Source organism: Paralichthys olivaceus, chromosome 5 (assembly GCF_024713975.1).
Source record: "Paralichthys olivaceus isolate ysfri-2021 chromosome 5, ASM2471397v2, whole genome shotgun sequence".
In the NCBI taxonomy this organism is placed as follows: Eukaryota; Metazoa; Chordata; class Actinopteri; order Pleuronectiformes; family Paralichthyidae; genus Paralichthys; species Paralichthys olivaceus.
This window is the reverse complement of record NC_091097.1, coordinates 18,488,898-18,507,579: the sequence shown is the minus strand read 5'-3', so window position 1 is coordinate 18,507,579 and position 18,682 is coordinate 18,488,898. Positions and strand designations below refer to the sequence as shown.

The 18,682-nt window shown below is 46.9% G+C and overlaps 1 protein-coding gene across 1 annotated transcript; it reads left to right on the top strand.

Moving 5' to 3' along the window:
• The first annotated feature begins 1,357 nt into the window (after positions 1 to 1,357).
• Positions 1,358 to 15,872, top strand: fscn1a (fascin actin-bundling protein 1a). The gene is made up of 5 exons (XM_069524881.1): positions 1,358 to 2,411; positions 10,409 to 10,565; positions 11,961 to 12,082; positions 12,787 to 12,954; positions 13,338 to 15,872. The coding sequence occupies exons 1-5, from the start codon at positions 1,571 to 1,573 to the stop codon at positions 13,544 to 13,546; spliced, it is 1,497 nt and encodes a 498-aa protein (XP_069380982.1). The 5' UTR covers positions 1,358 to 1,570; the 3' UTR covers positions 13,547 to 15,872.
• The last annotated feature ends 2,810 nt before the right edge of the window (positions 15,873 to 18,682 follow it).

Sequence of the window (18,682 nt, the reverse complement as noted above, 5' to 3'; positions counted from 1 at the left end):
AGGCAGCTGAGTGGCTTCGACGCTGGAAACTAGTGTGTTGTGACCTTTGTGTGACTGTTTTAATGAAAAAGAAGAGACACACACTCTGTGTAGCCCTCTTGTACAGACTGTGTGTTTCGGTGCTTGCTCATTCTCATGCACTGACTGAAGATTCCAGCACTGATCTGTTTGACCTCTTTGTTTATGCTGCCTTCCCTGTCCTCTGATGTGCCTGCTCATCCATGAATAGAGCTCTGTGTCAACGCACACACTCCGGCCTCATGATTTGAATACTGAGTCCATCTGATGCGTGTGAGTCCCAGACAGAGAGATGACACTGATATGATGTTATCACTTGAAAAAAAAACAGATAAACTATATGTGCACACTCTCTGAGTGACATAGAAGAATCAACTGTGGTAAATAAAAAAAAAATAAAACAAGTTTAAACGAGGATGTATCTAATCTCTTGCTTTTGGTTTTGTAGAACAGAATCTGTTCTGTTGGTCATGTTGTGTTCTCTTGTCCTGTGTTGATGCTGCTTCAGAATTATTCCTTGTTATTAGTGAGTCGTCTTCAAATGTATTTATTTATTGTGTGTGTGCTGGATGTTGTGTGCAGAGAGTCTATGGTGCAGAGTGAAAGTGGAAAACATAGAGTTCATCCTATCTGGTTTATCTGCAATGAAGATTTTACAGCCAATGTTTTTGGTGTTTGCTTTCATAAATTAGATGTCGGGTGTTTTAAATGGGACACAATCTTCAGACCCAATTCCACAAATTCTGCACATGGGTCCAGACTCTCAAAAGTTTGTCTTGAACGACGCAGCAGGAGATTCTCCAGCTCAGACACGATCACAACAACACAGAAATCTCCGGAGTGTTCAGGTGAGCGTTGGTGCAGCAGGCGGAGGAAGGACGTAACGTATAAATTCAGCTGTGGACATCATCAGTGTTTTTGTTCGCAGCACATCGATTGTGGCGTAAACTCTCGTCACAGATTTGAGCGTCTGATTTGTGAGCACTAGAAATGTCACAGACACGAAGCAGCGAATCCTGCGGAGGATCTCCTGCCATCTTCTCACTCCGGCTCATTCGGACATTCTCTGGAGTTTTTACCAGGGGGCTGGTTGGAGAAACTCCGGAGAAACTCTGGAGGATCTCACTCGGACATTTGCGTTCTGACATCCAGCTCCTGTGGAGGGTGTCAGGAGTTCAGTGCAGGTCTGAAAACCAGATTTAATGGAAGTTTCAGTGAAATAACTCTCAGAAGAAAAGTTCACTTCAGCTCCCAGATTTCTGTTCATCGGAGGGGGGCGTGGCCTGCAGCGTTACGTCACCGGTGCTTATATATGCTGCAGCTGTGGCGGCGGGCTCGCGCTGCTGAGACAGGCAGAGCACTGCGCGCGCTCACGGACTCCCTCTCAGCCACACACACACACATACACACACTCACTCCCCCCAAACAAAGAGAAGCACGCGAGGCAGCGCAGCATCATCTCACCCTTTCAGCCGCGAGCGCACAGGCACTCTCAGATCCCCCTCCCCCCCCCACAGAACCGGTCCGGTCCCAGGCTCGCACAGATCCGACCATGAGCACCAACGGCTCCGCCAACGGAACCAGCGACATGCTGCAGATCCAGTTCGGTCTCATCAACTGCGGGAACAAGTACCTGACGGCGGAGACGTTCGGCTTCAAGATCAACGCGTCCGCCTCGAGCATGAAGAAGAAGCAGATCTGGACTCTGGAGCAAAGCGGCGACGAGTCCAGCGGCAACGTCTTCGTCCTCAAGTCACATCTGGGCCGGTACATCGCCGCCGACAAGGACGGGAACGTCACCGGGGACAGCGAGACCCCGGGCCCGGAGTGCCGCTTCGTCATCACCGCGCACGATGACGGCCGCTGGTCGCTGCAGTCCGAGTCGCACGGCCGCTACCTGGGCGGCACCGAGGACCGGATCATCTGCTTCGCCCAGACCGCGTCCGTGGCGGAGAAGTGGAGCGTGCACATCGCCATGCACCCGCAGGTGAACATCTTCAGCCTGACGCGCAAGCGGTACGCGCACCTGAGCTCCAAGGTGGACGAGATCGCCATCGACCGGGACGTCCCGTGGGGGGTGGACTCCATGATCACGCTGGTGTTCCGGGAGCAGCGGTACCACCTGCAGACCTCCGACAACCGCTTCCTGAGCAACGACGGCGCGCTGCTCGCCACCACGGACAGGAGCACCGGCTACACTCTGGAGTTCCGCTCCGGTAAGGTGGCCTTCAGGGACTGTGGCGGCCGGTACCTCGCGCCCTCCGGACCCTCCGGTACCATGAAGTCCGGCAAGAGCGCGCGCGTGGGCAAGGATGAGCTGTTCGTGCTGGAGCAGAGTCACCCACAGGTGGTGCTGACCGCGGCCAACGAGAGGAACGTCTCCACCCGGCAAGGTGGGTGTGGTGGTCCGGTGAGTGTGTGCTGCAGGCCCGGTTCTGCATGGGTCAGTGTGTGTGTGTGTGTGTGTGTGTGTGTGTGTGTGTGTGTGTGTGTGTGTGTGTGTGTGTGTGTGTGTGTGTGTGTGTGTTGCAGGCCCAGTGCTGCTCTGGGTCACTGAATGTGCTTGGGTGTGTGGGAAAGAGAGAGTGAGTGTGTGTTGCAGCCCTGGTGCTTCATGGAACACTGTGTGTGTGTGTGTGTGTGTGTGTGTGTGTGTGTGTGTGTGTGTGTGTGTGTGTGTGTGTGTGTGTGTGTCATCCCCTTAAAGTGATGGAATGTCAGACCCCCCCCCCCCCACAGTGCACACACACACATTAATGTTGGCCTATATGTTCACAACCAGCAGGCCTTCCTGAATCTGCACACGCATGTTTCTATGTATTTACCTGCTCCACCCGTGTAAATGTCCATGTTTGCTGACATCTCTCCAGTGTCACATGTAAACACATGTTCCACGTGCACGTGTGCCACGCATCATTCAAAGGTACAGGTGAGAGGAGGGATTCACACAGGATGCTTTGTAAAAACAGTAAAAGTGAATTTTTCTACAGGTTTGAAAGAATCTGGCGTCTTCAGGTCGGTTGGTGTTTCTTTAGAAGTTGACGTTTCAGACTCAGGGTGTTTGTTGATGATGGACCTGGCTGGTACCAATACTGGGTCAGAACCGTCTCCAGGCGAACACACTTCTGACTTGAACGTTGCTTTCTCTTTGTTTTTGTCAGATTTTATCAGTGTTTTGTGTGTGTGTGTGTGTGTGTGTGTGTGTGTGTGTGTGTTAATTCTGTCCATGTGTGTCTCAGCTGTAGAGACGCACATGGAGTGGGCAGAGATACAAGTTTGTCCCTCCGCCTTCTTCCTTCCTTCCTTCTTCCCTCACCCCTGCTTCGTTTTTCCATCCACGTCTTTCTCACCTCATTTCACCTCTCCCCTCATTGTTCTTTTCTTCTTCTTCAACATCTCTCTCACAGCTTCCCTCATGCCTTGTCCTCCACAGCCTCCTCTTCCCCCTCCCCCACTCCTCCTTGGGACTGCAGCCTTCAGGCCTGGCTGCTGTGTGTGTGTGTGTGTGTGTGTCTGGGGTCAGCGCCGTCCCTCATGCTGCACACTGGACCGGTGTTGAAATAAAACAACCGTCTTTTGTCTCTTTCCCTGAATTTGACTGAAGAAAGATGCTGGTTTTGATGGAAACGTGTGAGTCATGCCCTAAACGCCCCTGTGACTCTGCACAAAAAATTATTGTTGGGATTTGGTTTGAGACAAGGAAAACGTTGAGAAGCAGAGAGACCGTGGTGCTGTCCTGTCTGTGATGAATGATGGGAATATTGTAATTAATGCTCTTTAAATCTATATTTAGTTCCTGGTTACAGGAGAGAGATGGAGAGAATACTGTGTGGTTCAGTGGTTTTGGTTCTTTCAGAAAGTATGATCCATCCATCCTTTTATTTTCCTCCCCTCGGTCTCTCTCTCGTCCTGAGTCTGTTTGTTCTGTTGCCTCGCTTTGTTTACTTGTCACTGGGATATTTATCCACTTCTCTCTCTGACAGGAGTGAACTCCTCTCTCAGTCGCAGGCACAAAATGGAGGCCGGTTTGAAGGCGGCTGTTGAATTAAATATTATCTCATAGAAATTCATAGCTGAGACCTTTTCCTGCTGAATTCTCACATTGGCTCATGTGGAGATTTTTACCAGGAGAAGTTCCAGAAAATGTCCAAAGCAACTGACTTGGACATTTTCGTTCTCGCGCACCTTTGTTGGCACGTTACCGTTGATCTATGGAATGACATGAAACTGGCAGCAGACCTGTACGATCTTGAGATGTTGATGTTATAGAAATAAAGTCTCCATCTGTTGCATTTGGTGGCAGTGGTTCTGCTGAGTCTGTTTTTAGTGCCACAGATATCTGACATCCCTTAAGTGAACTCTATAGCTAGTCTAATGCCTTGCGCAAGGACACGGGTTGGCTGCTCTCTTGGGTGATTGGACCCATGTCCTCGCTGCTCTGTCTGCCACCCCGCAGCTCAAATCTGTCTCTAATGAGCAGGAGGTCTGAAGACCACGTTTAACTCGCCAACAACCGGATCATCGTGACGTGGATTAAATGTTTGAGTGGAATTAAACTGGCTCCAGATGTTTTTAAAACCGACAGCTGCTCGCGGCCCATCTCTGTGGCGGCTTTTCGCCGGGCGGTCCTCAGCCAACATGGCGGTTGAAGCTGGGTTTTTATTAGCAGCTCAAGTGGGTCAGTTCAAAAGCCGCTTTGTCCAATCAAAACTGTGGATTTTATGTCTCGCATTTAATTGTTGCTGATTAAGATGGTGATCTCAGACGCAGTAAATTCCAGTTTTTAAATTCAGGTAATTTGTCATTTATGAATCTATCATCGTTGCTTTTTTACTTCCTGATTCACCATGAACTAAAAATGAAGCCACATTAAATTAACTTGACTCCGTTTAAACTCAAACACGTTGCAGCTTGATGTTTTTCCTCGTAATGTCAGAAACCATTACAGCGGAGCCTCTGTCTCTGCTCTTCCCTAATTCGTGCTCGCAGCGTTCACAGCAGCCGTTAATCTGACCCTGTGCTGTTGCTCGTTTCCGGCTCGTAATGTCCACTTTGCTCATCCCTGGTCACAAATTCCCTGAGAGGCTGTTTAACGACCCTCATAGAGACTGAGATACAATTATCAGATATTTAGCCTGGAGCTCCACAGGCCATTACGTGGCCTGTTCTGCCCCTAAACTGAGGTGCGGGTGAGGACTGAGCGCTGGTTTGTCATCAGCTAAATGGACGAGAGTCCATCACATCCTGTCGGCTCCTGGTGTGACCACCGAGCTCTGTACAGCTGATGGTCCTCCAGGCCAATCGGTGAGGTGACAGCAGGGTTTCATTGTTCTGTTCGGTTCCTAATGGTCTATGCAGAGTTCGATTCCCGTTGGGACCACGCTGTTTTTATTTTACACAGTAACCGTTGATTAACCATTGAAATCCTGACGGCATCTGCTTAAAGGCAATGAGGCAGCTCCCCTTGAATGTTCTCTGGACGTGTGATCCCCTGGTTCTGGAAAGTGGGATTTGCACAACTAAATCTGTGTCCCAGTTTTTTCTAGGACACTGACTACACAGGCTGTTCGGGGCCACGAAGGCTGAACCGAAATGAGACCTTTTGGTTTAGGGACGATTATTTCAAGTCCCCTCAGTTCAGTTGAGGTGAAACATTGAAAAACAGTTTGTGTCCAAAGCACAGAGACGGATCCAGCAGTTGAAGTCTTCATTGCTCTGTGATGAAAGGCCTTTTTTTGGAGGATCCTTCAAAGTGGGACGGTCTAGTCGAGCCTGTGCGATTTAAACCGTCTCCATATGCGTCAAAAGAGGGCATCAGCAACGTCGGAGGTTTTCACACTCTGAGCGAGATTCGTATCATTCTCCATTTGTACCGGTCCAAAGCTCCTCTTTGCTGCATGTCACCGAGACTCTCTCCATATTTCACAGACATGTGGGCCCATCAAAGGCAGGAATGCCCAATAATGTTTGAAAAAGCTCGTAACTCATTAGCTTAGCTCAGCTTAAAGACTGAAATCAGTAGGAAACAGCTAGCCTGACTCTGGCGTGACAACAATTCTAGTTCTACATGGAGTTGAAAGTGGATTTGATCTTCTCATCTGTCAGCAAGAACACTAATAAATGTTAAATGAATCATTGAAGAGCTGACGTTTGTGGCTCTAGTTGTTAAAGCAGCCGCTCTGCGTTCAGATTACGACACGTTACTAGTTCAAACTGTCAGACTCCAGGGTTTGGGTTGGCCTGATCTGTGCTGACTCCAGTGCAAACTCTCAGAAGTGATGAAAACCACTCATCGGGTCAGATCAGATTCACCATCTGGCTCTAAATCAAGTATTGTGTCGTATGAGGTTTGAAAAACAAAGATGTGGCTCCATGTTGCGTCTGGCTACGATTCAGCCCTGACACTCTTTCTGCATCCTTCACCCCCCCGCTGGCAGGAAACGAGACATCAGACTCCGACCTTGGCTGGTGTGAGTTAAACCCCGCAGGGTGACGGCTGATGAATCTCTCCCTCATACAACCCGATAGAGAAGAAAACCGAGGGAATCGGTTTATGCATCCTTGGTGTAGTGTCCAGTTGTTGTCCTAGTGTGCATGCTGATGCTTTTATGTGTTTACAGACCTTCAGTATGTTTGTGTGTTTTTCTTTGTGTGTGTGTGTGTTGGTAGCGTGCCAGGGGCTGGGGGGGCTGCCTCACGCCGGCTGCACAGCACCAGGGAGCCTGTCCTCCTTAATGTCAGCTACTTTATTGTGGGTTTAGACTTCAGCTGGTCTCCAGTGTGTCATTCCGCTCAGCTCTGGGTGTGTCTCCACATTAATGCCTCAAACTCACAGTCCGACGTTACTCCAGTTGATTTCTGCAGCACAGTGAACACAGACTGACTCTTCAATCAATTAAACAAACTATTTGGGGCACAACACTGTGTCTGGCCTTAATTTGACATGTTTTTTTCAATTTGCTGGAGGAAGTAGGGGTGTGTGTGTGTGTGAGAGAATGTGTGTGTGTTTCAGTTAGCACAGTGTGTACGTTGGCTGGTAGTGTGTGTGTGTGTGTGTGTGTTTGGATCAGAACAAAGGCTGAGGATCTGGCTCCCTGTTTGTGCTCCAGCCGGTCGCCTCCTCAGTTAGGCCTGCTGAACAATGGGACGGACACACACACACACACACACACACACACACACACACACACACACACACACACACACACACACACACACACACACACACACACACAATTGCACTTGATACAATTGCATGCGTTCACAGCAGGCCTCTGGTGCTGGCTCACAGTAACCGAAGCCAACAATCTGTGCCTGCCGCCATCAGGCTGAATGTGGTGGGCGGGGTGGACAGAAAGATAGAGGGGTTGTTTTCAAGAGAGTGTGTGTGTGTGTGTGTGTGTGTGTCTCTGTGTTTGAGGTGGTTTGGGAGGTTTCTGGATGTGTGGTCACTTTGTTGGGTGTGTTTAGCTGATGAGGTTGACGTTGAGTGCTCAGACCCTCGTCCCTTCTCCTACATGAGCCCTGTGAGCTTCACAAACTAATCAGAATAGACGTACGTGTTTGAGTTACTATGACACACACACACACACACACACACACACACACACACACACAGCCTCTCTATGAAGCACCACAATCCTCAGGGCTGAGAGTGTTTTGTCTCTGTCAGACGTGTCAGACCACCAATGTTGTTATTTTACTTGTGATAACTGAACCAGACTCCAGGTGTGTGTGTGTGTGTGTGTGTGTGTGTGTGTGTGTGTGTGTGTGTGTGTGTGTGTGTGTGTGTGTGTGTGTGTGTGTGTGTGTGTGTGTGTGTGTGTGTGTGTGTGTGTGTGTGTGTGTGTGTGTGTGTGTGTGTGTGTGTGACATGTTACACCTCTGACTACAGAAAACAGCGGAACACTTCCTTCTAACGCAGCTGACATTGTCCTACTACCTTTGTAGCTCTATGTTTTTAATGTTATTCAAAGCACCTTTGATAATGATAATATCAAATGATAATTTGATAATAATTCAAATTAGATGATGGGGAATTTATCTTCCTCTCACTCTGTGTAATGACAGTGTGATGCAATGTGCTGAGCAGCATATAAAGGGTTCACCTTGTTCATTTCCTGGTGTATTTTCATATAATCAAATTCAAAGTAGATTTTGTGGTTGTATTTCTTTTCAGCATCTCAGAACAATTTCTCCACAAACAAATGCTCCAAATTAGCTTTTCCAAATAAGAGTAATAGTAACTTTGCGAGTCCTTGATAAGTAACCAGGCAACTAATGAGACGTTTTCCCTCAGACGTTTTGTGCAGCACATTGGAATGAGCTCATTCATGTAGTAGGTGAGTCGGTAATCACTCGTGGGCTGAGGCATCCCGCAGCAGATGGTTACGCTCCCTCCTCTCATGTAGTAATAAATGGGCCTGTGTGTGTGTGTGTGTGTGTGTGTGTGTGTGTGTGTGTGTGTGTGTGTGTGTGTGTGTGTGTGTGTGTGTCGAGCAGGAAGCCGAGGATTAGAGGACGGTTTGGTGATATGAATGATGATGGTGTCGTCAATCAGAGTCTTTCCTCCTCATTTTTTTCCTCCTCTAATGCTCCTCCTTCAAACCCTCTGCGTCTGCTGCAGCTAAACTTATATTTAATTTTCTCTGACCCGCCCCCACCGCACCATGTGGTTCACATTATGGTCAGTTATATTCTCCCTCTCAGTCGTGTGTGTGTGTGTGTGTGTGTCTCCACATATTTCTGCAGAAAATCAAACTGTCTGCAGAGGCCAGAGTTCTTAAATTGTCTTTAGCACTCGACAGGAGAGGAGAGTAATGTGTATTTCTTTCTTTTCTTTCAGACGTAAAATGTGAGCAGTTATTCTCGAGTGAATAAAAACCTATGCAATACTTGCTGAAGGTAAACGGGCTCGTCTGGGATCTTAATGTTTAATATGAAGTATATATTTTTGGCTCCAGTTGGAGACAAGCGCTGCACATCTTGTCAATTCAATACAAAATATCAATTTAATACAAAATATCAATTCAAGTGTGCGTTCTGTACATGAACGATGGGTAAATGTCAAATTAATGGTAAACATGAGAGAATGATGAATAAAGTGCCGCTAATATAATGGTTATTATTGTCATTAATATATTAATGTGATGTTTCCCAATTGCGCTCCGGCTGTGGCTCAGGTTACCATCTACCTTTTTTACAACTTCATCTAATTAACAAGCATCATCTCCCCCTATATGTTTTCATACTGTCTCTTTCTGGATCAAATTGTTCATTACTCTCAGTTGATGAAGATCACGAGAAGAAGCTTCACTTCCAGTTTTAAACAAACCCGATTAGGTTGTTTTTTTGCAGATTTTAACGAGTTCAGTGTGAGCGAAGTTCTGAGACTGAGAGAACAAGAAACATGGAAAACATGAGATGGAGGAGGGGGAGGGGGGGCACATGAGAGTTGGTTTGTTTTCTCAAACACTTCTTTCTTTCTTTCTGTCTGGTTCTCTCTCTCTCTCTCTGCACACATTTACACAGCAGCGCTCCAACAGACAGTTCATCTCTCTCTGTCTGCTCAGCCCTCTGGCTATAGGTCCATGACTTCATCATATACAATAGCTGCCATTGTGCGGCATGACGTGTGTGTTTGTGTGTCTGTGTGTGTGTGTGTGTGTGTGTGTGTATATGAAGGGAGTGGTCCACTGGTGGGTTGTGTATATGTTCGTCCTATGGTCGTTTGTTTACCTCTTTGTTGCTCTTAAGAGACGGAGCAAGTTGATGTGATTTTAATGAGGTCTGGATACTATATACATACAGTGGTGATGGACACACACACACACACACACACACATTAACTGTATGGACTGCAGATTTACAGCCATGTTTAATGTTGTGGGTGATCGGTATTAAATTATTTTCATTATTTCAATGAATCTGTTAAAAACTACAATTGTTGCCCTGATATTGGTCCCACATGGTTTTTATTAACAGACACATTTAACCTGATATAATTCTTGTTTCCTCACTGATTTAAAGTGATGATGAGGATAGTTGTGTGTTTCAGGTGCAGCTGTTCTGTCCAGTCATGGTTGTTGCTAATGATTCTCAAGTGTTTAGTGATGATCCACCATGACGACTAATTCTTTGAACTGCAGCGGGTCTGTCTGCACTGGCAGATGTGTGTGTGTTTGAAAAAGCTTTCACTGGTCAAAGCTGTCTGATGTTGCTCATTTAGTGCGTCTGATCCTGACCAGAGGATGTGTGTGTGCGTGTGTGTCTACATCTGGACTGCTGTTTTTATAATGGTCGCCTGCTGTGGCTATTTGTAGCCTTCAGATCCACATTGGACTCCGCTGCCTGTCTGTATTTTAACTTAACCCCTCCTCTCTGCACCCAGGTATGGACTTGTCAGCCAATCAGGATGAGGAAGGCGACCAGGAGGTTTTCCAGGTGGAGATTTGTCGCGAAAACAGAAAGTGTGCGTTCCGGACTGCTGCTGGGAAATACTGGACCCTGACTAATAATGGTGGCCTGCAGTGCACCGCCTCCACCAAGTAAGAATCACACACGCTATCATTTGTCTTTAAAGCTACATCCATAATATGAAAACAGCATTTTCAAACTAAAACAATCCCCAAATAACGGCTCATCTCCTCCACATGTGAACAGATGCATTATTGTAAAATACAAACTTTAACTGCGCAACAGCTGTTAGCAAAGACAACTGGGTCGGCAACGCTTGTAATTGATTATCCACGTTATATTCTACACTGGAAGCCGAGACTAAGGCCAGGTGCTTAACTTCCAGAAGAGAGTCGTAGTGATAGAACCCTGACGAATCAGCGAAGGCTACGTCGTGACCTTAAAGACCCAAACTCAGCCCCAGAGTTTGCAAACTGAAACAGAGCCTGCAGCGTTTTCAAACTTCTCAATTTTAGAGATTCTTAAAAACTCTGAAACAAAAACTCTCCACAAGAACAGCTGCTCCATCAGTCGCCCTTTCAGAGCCAGAGTCTGTTACAGCTTTTAGTTTGTAGTCCTGTTCTGTAATTTGAGCTGTGTGTGTGTGTGTGTGTGTGTGTGTGTGTGTGTGTGTGTGTGTGTTTCTGTGAAACCTGTAGGGAGCCATTTTCCTCCAGTGGTTCTGTCCAGCGAGAGTGCAGGCTGTTAACCCTCAACCCTTTTGACTTTTGACCCTGTGCTGCTGTACCGTTTCCCTTCTGAGGCCTCAAAACACATTCAGGAGCGGAAGCTGCCTTCGTAGAAATCTACTCTTGTTGTTCTTGACTAATAAGTAGAACGCCACCTGGTTTAGCTTTTGTCCTGAAATGACTCTTTATTTTGAAAATCTCTGTTTCTAATGCAGAGGACGTTACCCAGAATAATCTGCAGATTTGAAACAGATGTGACAGAGAGCACAACAATAATCTGATCCAGCGTTTGATTGTTTGGAGAAAAGTCTGTTCTGTTCAACCCTGAGGTTGATTCCCCAACTCCTTGTTTTTTAAGATAAGACGGAGCAGAGATGGTCGTTGACTCTGGGGGGGGGGGGGGGGGTCGTCATACTGCAGAGCTCTCTCACTAAATTCCTCCATCGCATTCTTGAGCGTTGACTCCTCGCAGATTGAACCGCAAAAATGGGTTCTCTCACCAGGTCCTCTCGTGGTTTCAGGGAAAATATTTTTGGAGAATCTAACAGAGCTTGAGTTCTGATCCAGGAATGTTAAAGAAACATTTGAAAATAAAAACCTGATTCAAGAGAAGACGACGAGCTTATCCCTCCACACTGAGCCGACCGATCCAGCTCCCCACAAACATCACCTGAGCAGAAAGAACTGAATGTGAATGTGTGTTCGCAACTGACACCCACTTAAGGGCGGGCCTGGATTAGTGCCATGTAAATCTCGATCACCCTGTTTACCTCTCACGCCTTCACTTTCTCTCTGTAGGTCGGCTAATTGCTACTTTGACATTGAGTGGCGTGGGAAGAGGCTGACTCTCCGTGCCGCCAACGGGAAATATGTCGCCGCCAAGAAGAACGGCCAGCTCGCAGCCACCATCGACTCAGCGGGTGAGTGTGATTTGTGGAAACGGCCGCTCAGACGCTGACCCGTGGCTAAGCGATTTACTTTGGGACAGTGAGAGTAATGAAATCATGGCTCTTCTGGACTTCAGCACCTTGTGAAGCTCTGTGTCGGGACCACGGAGCCGTTTACTCCTCTAACTGTTTGGTTCTTTCTGTTTGTTCTCTTTTCATGATTCACTTAAAAAGAAGCATCTTTTTAAGTGAATCACGGTGATTGGAAACATGAGAAATCTTGTGGGTTTGAAAACATCAGGGTCGGTTGAAACAGCTTCTGTTACAACATCTAATCCCTCGCTACGGATTCTGCAGAGTCACATGAGAATCTGTTTACAGAGACCACACCCGCGTTTTCATTTCTATTGCGTCCAACAGAATTTGGTCGTTAGAGCAACTTGGTTCGTTTTCTGCCGACACATCGAGTCGACGAGCAGATCCGAGGAGGCTCCAGGGATGATGTCAGTGAATCAAAGCTGAAACTTTCACTTTACTCTGCAGTTTGTGATGAGGAGCTGTTGGCAGCTTCAGGGTTTTAAATGGGATGCATGAAAAGTCAGCAACTAAATGTTGCTGTTGCAGAGCAGTGTTTTTAATCTACAGACGTCAGCCAAGTCTTAAATGTAATTAAATGTGTTTGAATTCCCACACAAGTACATTTACTGAAACGTGCTGCGTCCCTCGTCTGCCTCCAGGTGAGACTGAGGAGTTCCTCATGAAGCTGATTAACCGTCCGATCATCGTGCTGCGCGGCGAGCACGGCTTCATCGGCTGCAGGAAGGTGACGGGGACGCTGGACTCCAACCGCTCCTCCTACGACTACTTCACTCTGGAGTTCAGAGACGGCGCCTACAGTCTGCAAGGTCAGTGTCCGTCCAGGCTCGGTGCGGCTGCAGCAACTTTAGTTTGGTAGAAACTTGTGCGGCAGCATCACGCAGTCAGTAAATATCTATCGCTCGTCAGAGGATTTGGAGGAAGCTCCTGCAGGCTCACATGGGATTAAAGCATTTATTCTTAAAGCGATTCTCATTATGGATTTACTCATTCACTGGCGTTTGTGCCAAAAAGAGGGATTTCATCCGGATGAGTTCGCCGCCTCTGTGTTCTGTAACTCAAACAAAGCAAATTTTAAGCTAAACCTTTTGTTGTGTTCACACCCTCCCCCACCTGACTGACACGTGCCGCCTCCCTCACTCTTTCTCTAATCCATCCTTTCCTCCTCCCGTTCCCTCTCCTCTCCCTGCAGACACCACGGGTAAATACTGGATGATCGGGAACGAGCAGTCGGTGGTGAGCAGCAGCGACACGCCCGTCGACTTCCTCTTCGAGTTCTGCGACTACAACAAGCTGGCTGTCCGCCACGCCGCCGATGGCAAGTACCTCCGCGGTGACCACGCCGGGGTGCTGAAGGCCAACGCTGACAGCCTGGAGACCGCCACGCTGTGGGAGTACTGAGGGGGAGTTGGGGGAAACCACGGCAACCGGATACGGTTGCCCACTGCTGCGATGCTGATGATTGAATGAAGTGTAGCGACCCAGCATGACAGCACTACCTGTCCATACATCTACCTATCCACACCTTCTCTCACTCCCTCCATCATATCCTTTACTTTTGACCTTATGTTGATAAACTGCACAGGGAGAACAGGAAGGATAGAAGGAGGAGACAAGAAGAGAAGGAGAAGGAGAGGCCTCTCTCTCTCTCCGGACTCTCCCTTTCCTTCCTTTTATCCTCCCTCCCTTTCCCAGCTCTGCTCTGCAGTGCCGACCTTTATCTGTTGCCATAGTTACCGAGGAGCTGTGCACTTTTTCTGCTCCAATCTGGTTCGCTGCTCGACCTGCCACTCACTCCCTCCCTCCTTCGCCTTGCGATTGGGCCGTCCCTCCCCCCAGAGCAGAGCAGAGCCACGTTTAAAGAGCCCCCTCCCCTCCCCCCTCTCTTCCCCTCGTCTTTCTACCTGTTATCGGTGTGAGCAGCATGGTGGCAGTATTTATGGTGTCCGACCTGGTCTGGTCCGGGCAGATCCACTTCTACCTGATCCAATCTCCCACAACAGACTTGCTCCTGGATCGAATCTGCTCTCGTGAGGCTACATCCACACTTCCACGTTTCAGTTTGAAAATGCTGCTGGTCCCGTTTTTAGTTCGAAAACTCCAGCGCTGCATTTGAGTCGGGCAGAAACAGAAGTTGGGAGAAATGTAGTCGTGTGGATGAAGCCTCAGCTGCAGAAAGAGAAAGTGGGTGAGTTTTTGTTTTGATTGGTTCACGTGGAAACTGATTTTCTGCCTCCACCAGACCGAGCCGAGTATGTTTTGTTTTCATGAGCGGGCCTCGTGGCCTCTGTGTGATATAACTGGAGTGGATCTTATAACGATAAAGATATGGAACACAATGTTACTGACGGGTGTAAAGCCCCTCGTCTCCTCATCTCAAGTGTAAAATATTGAAATGTAAACCAGTTTCCTGTGGTGTACTCCTGCTCTGTGGTTGGCGGAGGCGTCTCGTTTCCTGAACCAAACAGGATGTAGGAAGTTAAAACACTTATCCTCCCTTTCCCCTCCCTCCACAAGCCCCAACCCATTGTCCCCAGAACTGTATAAAGAAAATTAAAAAAAAATAAATAATAAAAACGGTGCGGCCACGTATGTTCACTGCACTCACAGGTGGAAAACACAGTTGGATAAATTTCTTTTTTTCTATGTCCAAGGCACAGACATTATCATGGGTAGGAGTACAGTCGGTGGCCATAGCAACGGGAGTGAAATGATTTATAGATCCTTTTAAAAGCTGCTCTTTGAATCCCTCAACCAAACCTGAACCTCAGCCTTTATCCACACCAAGCCTCTCATAACTGGATGAACAAGCCGTCATCTCACACACGACCCACGTAACTGGAAACTGGTGCTACTAACATGTCGAGAAGCGTCATCTCACACACCTGAGAGCCTTGCCACAAAAACCAAAAGGGCTGCGAGAGTGCCCGTAACAAATAAACGACCTAAACCTGCTTTTTCTTTGTTTTTTAATTTCTGTCCGAGCTTTGAGCGGTGTCACGACGCCACATCTTTATTTTTGTTGGATGTTTTATGTTTCTGACTCGTCGGTGCAGGTGGAGAAGGGATGTTATGCAGTCGTGTAGCACATTGCACCCATGGGTCCTGCCCTCCATGATTCTCAACCCTTTTTCGGCCTATTTTCTCCATGATGCGTAAAGCAGCAGTGGGTTTTTCCTCATTTTTCTTTTCTTTTTTTTTTACAGTACAGTGAAGTTTACCTTGGCACTAAGCTCAGAGTTATTGGGCTCTTCATCATAAAACATTCCTCTGATGTGGAAAATCAGTACAGGAAAAAAAAACAATCACTGCAGGACCATGACACGTTATTGTAGCCGACTCTGAACCAAGTCCATCCCGTCTTCTTTCTGAAGTTTTCACCGTTTTTGCGAGAAGGGCTGAGAATCTTAAGCGAATAAGAGGACTGGTTATCCTCGGAGAAACCAGCGTCTCCAGGGTAACCGGGACCAATGCTTAGACAAACGGATGTGGGAGGGTAAACATGTGGTAATGACTGTGCCTTACTCTTGAGTTTTTGGGCTGTAGTTTAAAAAAAAAAAAAAAAAAAAGATGGAAAGAAAAAGAATCCACATCTTTGCTTTGTATAACTGGAACGTCCTTTTGTATTATTATTTTGTATGTTTTTTTTCAATATTGTGGATTAATCTCTCTTGTGCCATTGGTTCACCTGAATCCAACGACCAATAAAACTGGGATTTGGAAGCTACACGTCTGTTGTTTTCCTTTTGTGATGTGTTCAGTACTCTCATATGAAACCTCAACGCCGGGTCTCCACTTTCTCTCACTATCCAGAGAAGAAGCCACAATATCCCGGACATGAACGCTGCCATCGTTTGGAAGCAGATGCAGCTGTCAATCATGACGTCTCAACCCGTTTTTATAGCATCAAATAACTAATGAAAACTAAACTTACTGGAAAAGATATAAACAGTGTAAACACAGCTACTGTCCTTTTTCTTCAACTACAAAAAATCATTTGTCCATTTCTCATTCCACAGTTTTCTTAGTTGCCACTACTCTCTGTCACTGACATGTAACAACTGACATGTAACAGCTACACGTGTGTGTTCTGTGACCCGACAGACATGCAGCCTGAGATTTTTGTTATATATGAGTCCTTCGGACCGTACGTGTCCCGACGTTCTCCCCCTCTGCGTATGTACAAGATGCACGTGCAGCAACAAGAACAGATTTACCATCAGAACTCTGAGTAACTTCAGAAACAATTCAACATGATTTCAAACGGAGTTTGGACAAAGAGCAGGCGCCTGTGTTGTGCATCATTCTGCACATTTTCCTCAACTTCAACGCGACATTCAAGAGCTTGAGACTAAATAAATCTTCAGTTGACTTTCAAATAAAGTTCAGTTCAAACGGAGAGTTAGACAGAATCAGATCCTCTGAAACCCGTCTGCAGGATTTTGTTTATTTTCACGCGGTGGCACTGATACAACCTGGACATCATCGTCCTCCCCCACAATCCTCATTTCTCACATAATCACAGCGCTTCATACTTGGTCTCCTGCCAGTTTTCTGACCACAGCAGCCCCATGTGCTGTCCCACTTACACACACTATATGGAAACACACACACTTTTTCCTGTCTCCGCTGAATAGGGCCTTTGTGTGGAAACATTTATTCTAGTGCAGAGAAAGGGCAACCCCCTCTCACACTCACACACAGACACAGGATTCAGGGTGGTAATGTAATGATGGAGCCTCCAGAGCAGGTCTCTAATCCATTTCCCCCGTCAGGCTTGCAGATCCCAGAGGAACACCCAACACGGCAAAACAAACACACACCACCCCTCTATCTAATCTCCTCCCGTCTGCTGCCTCACCCGTCGCTCCCTCTCTCTCTCTCTCTCTCTCCCCCTGCTTTAACCACCTCTTCCCATCAATCCCTCTGTGCCACACTCCTTTCCCACCACCGCTTCTCCATCCCTCACTTTTTTTTTCTCCTCCCTCCTCTGGACGATTTTTTGCTGAAAAGATGAGTCACTCCAAATATGACCCAGATCCCAGAAATGGGTGCAGTGGTTTATGGGTAAAGTGTCTGGGCTGCAGGCGGGGCCGGCTGCTTGGCTCCCTCTATCTCTCTCTTTTTCAGAACAAATGAACGAGTGAAGCGAGGGAGGGAGGGAGGGAGGGCAGGGTTGAAGGGAGGGAGGAGAAGCGGTGTGTGAAATGGCTGCCATCTCCACCCACATCCAAGCCCCAACCTACTGCCTTGTTGCTATGGAAACGCCAGCTGCTGGAAGCTGAATCAAAGAGGCGAGCGTGTGTGTGTCTGTGTGTGTGTGTGTGTGTGTTGTCGTCAGGCCAGAGATGTCAAAAAGCTTCATTATATCCAAAATGCAGGCTGTGTGTGTGTGTGTGTGTGTGTGTGTGTGTGTGTGTGTGTGTGTATGTTTGTGTGTTTGTGTGTGAGTGTTTGAGGGGGTGGGGTGCACGGGACTTAAAGAAGGGGTGTGTGTGTGAGTGTGTGTGTGTGTGTGTGTGTGTGTGGACCCTTGGGGTTGCAGAAGGAGGAGGAAGATTAAAAGGAGGAGGATGACGGGGGATGTTTGTCTTTGATCAGTAAAGAGCTCATCATCATTGAGGAAACGGTGAAGGGACCAAACTCTGCTGAGTTGTTCCGAACCTTTCCCACACTTATCTTCCTAAGTGTGTGTGTGTGTGTGTGTGTGTGTGTGTGTGTGTGTGTGTGTGTGTGTGTACATGTGCTTGTACTCTCCTCTCATCTCCTCTAATCAAATCTACATCCACTGGTTTTTCCATCACTTACAGTCACTGGGTCACTGGGTCACTCACTAATCTCTTTAGGGGATGAGATGCAGTAACTCTGTTCTGTGGATGAATAGAAGTTGTCGAACATAACTTTACATTTACTGCACTGACACGTAGAAACGAATGTCTATCAAAGATTGGTCTGCAGCTCTGTGAAGCCGTACCTGAGATAAATGCTAATATTAGCATGCTCAATATGAAAGTGCTAACATGTTGTATGGGGTGCTCAATTAAAAAAATGTTAATGTAAAAAGTAGAAATATTTATATTAATATATGTGTAAAATATTTATTACAAATCTCATTGTTAAATGTTAAATCTTAATGTTTAGCAGGTTTATCAAGTTTTTTCTAATGTTCTAAGTTTACTTTGATCACTACTATTACAAAGTTGGGTTTGCAAGTTATTGTGGGTATTTGGTCATAAATCAAAGTACTGGACAAATACTAACAAGATTATGCAGCAATGACTTTAGAATAAAGTTAACAGATCACCTAAGAGGTTACAGATCATCCTGAGAGGAGCAGTAATGTAGAAAGACAAAACTCAAGGTTAGAAATCCATTCGTTTTCGAGACATTTGACAAACAAGCACAAGCAACAACCTCAAAATGGAGTCGGATCAGATCTACAGAGTCACTCCGATTCATATGAAACCTCTTTCAAACACTGTGCAAGTCACAGCACTGAGCAGTACCAGCACACACTCATTAAAAATAGACACAATC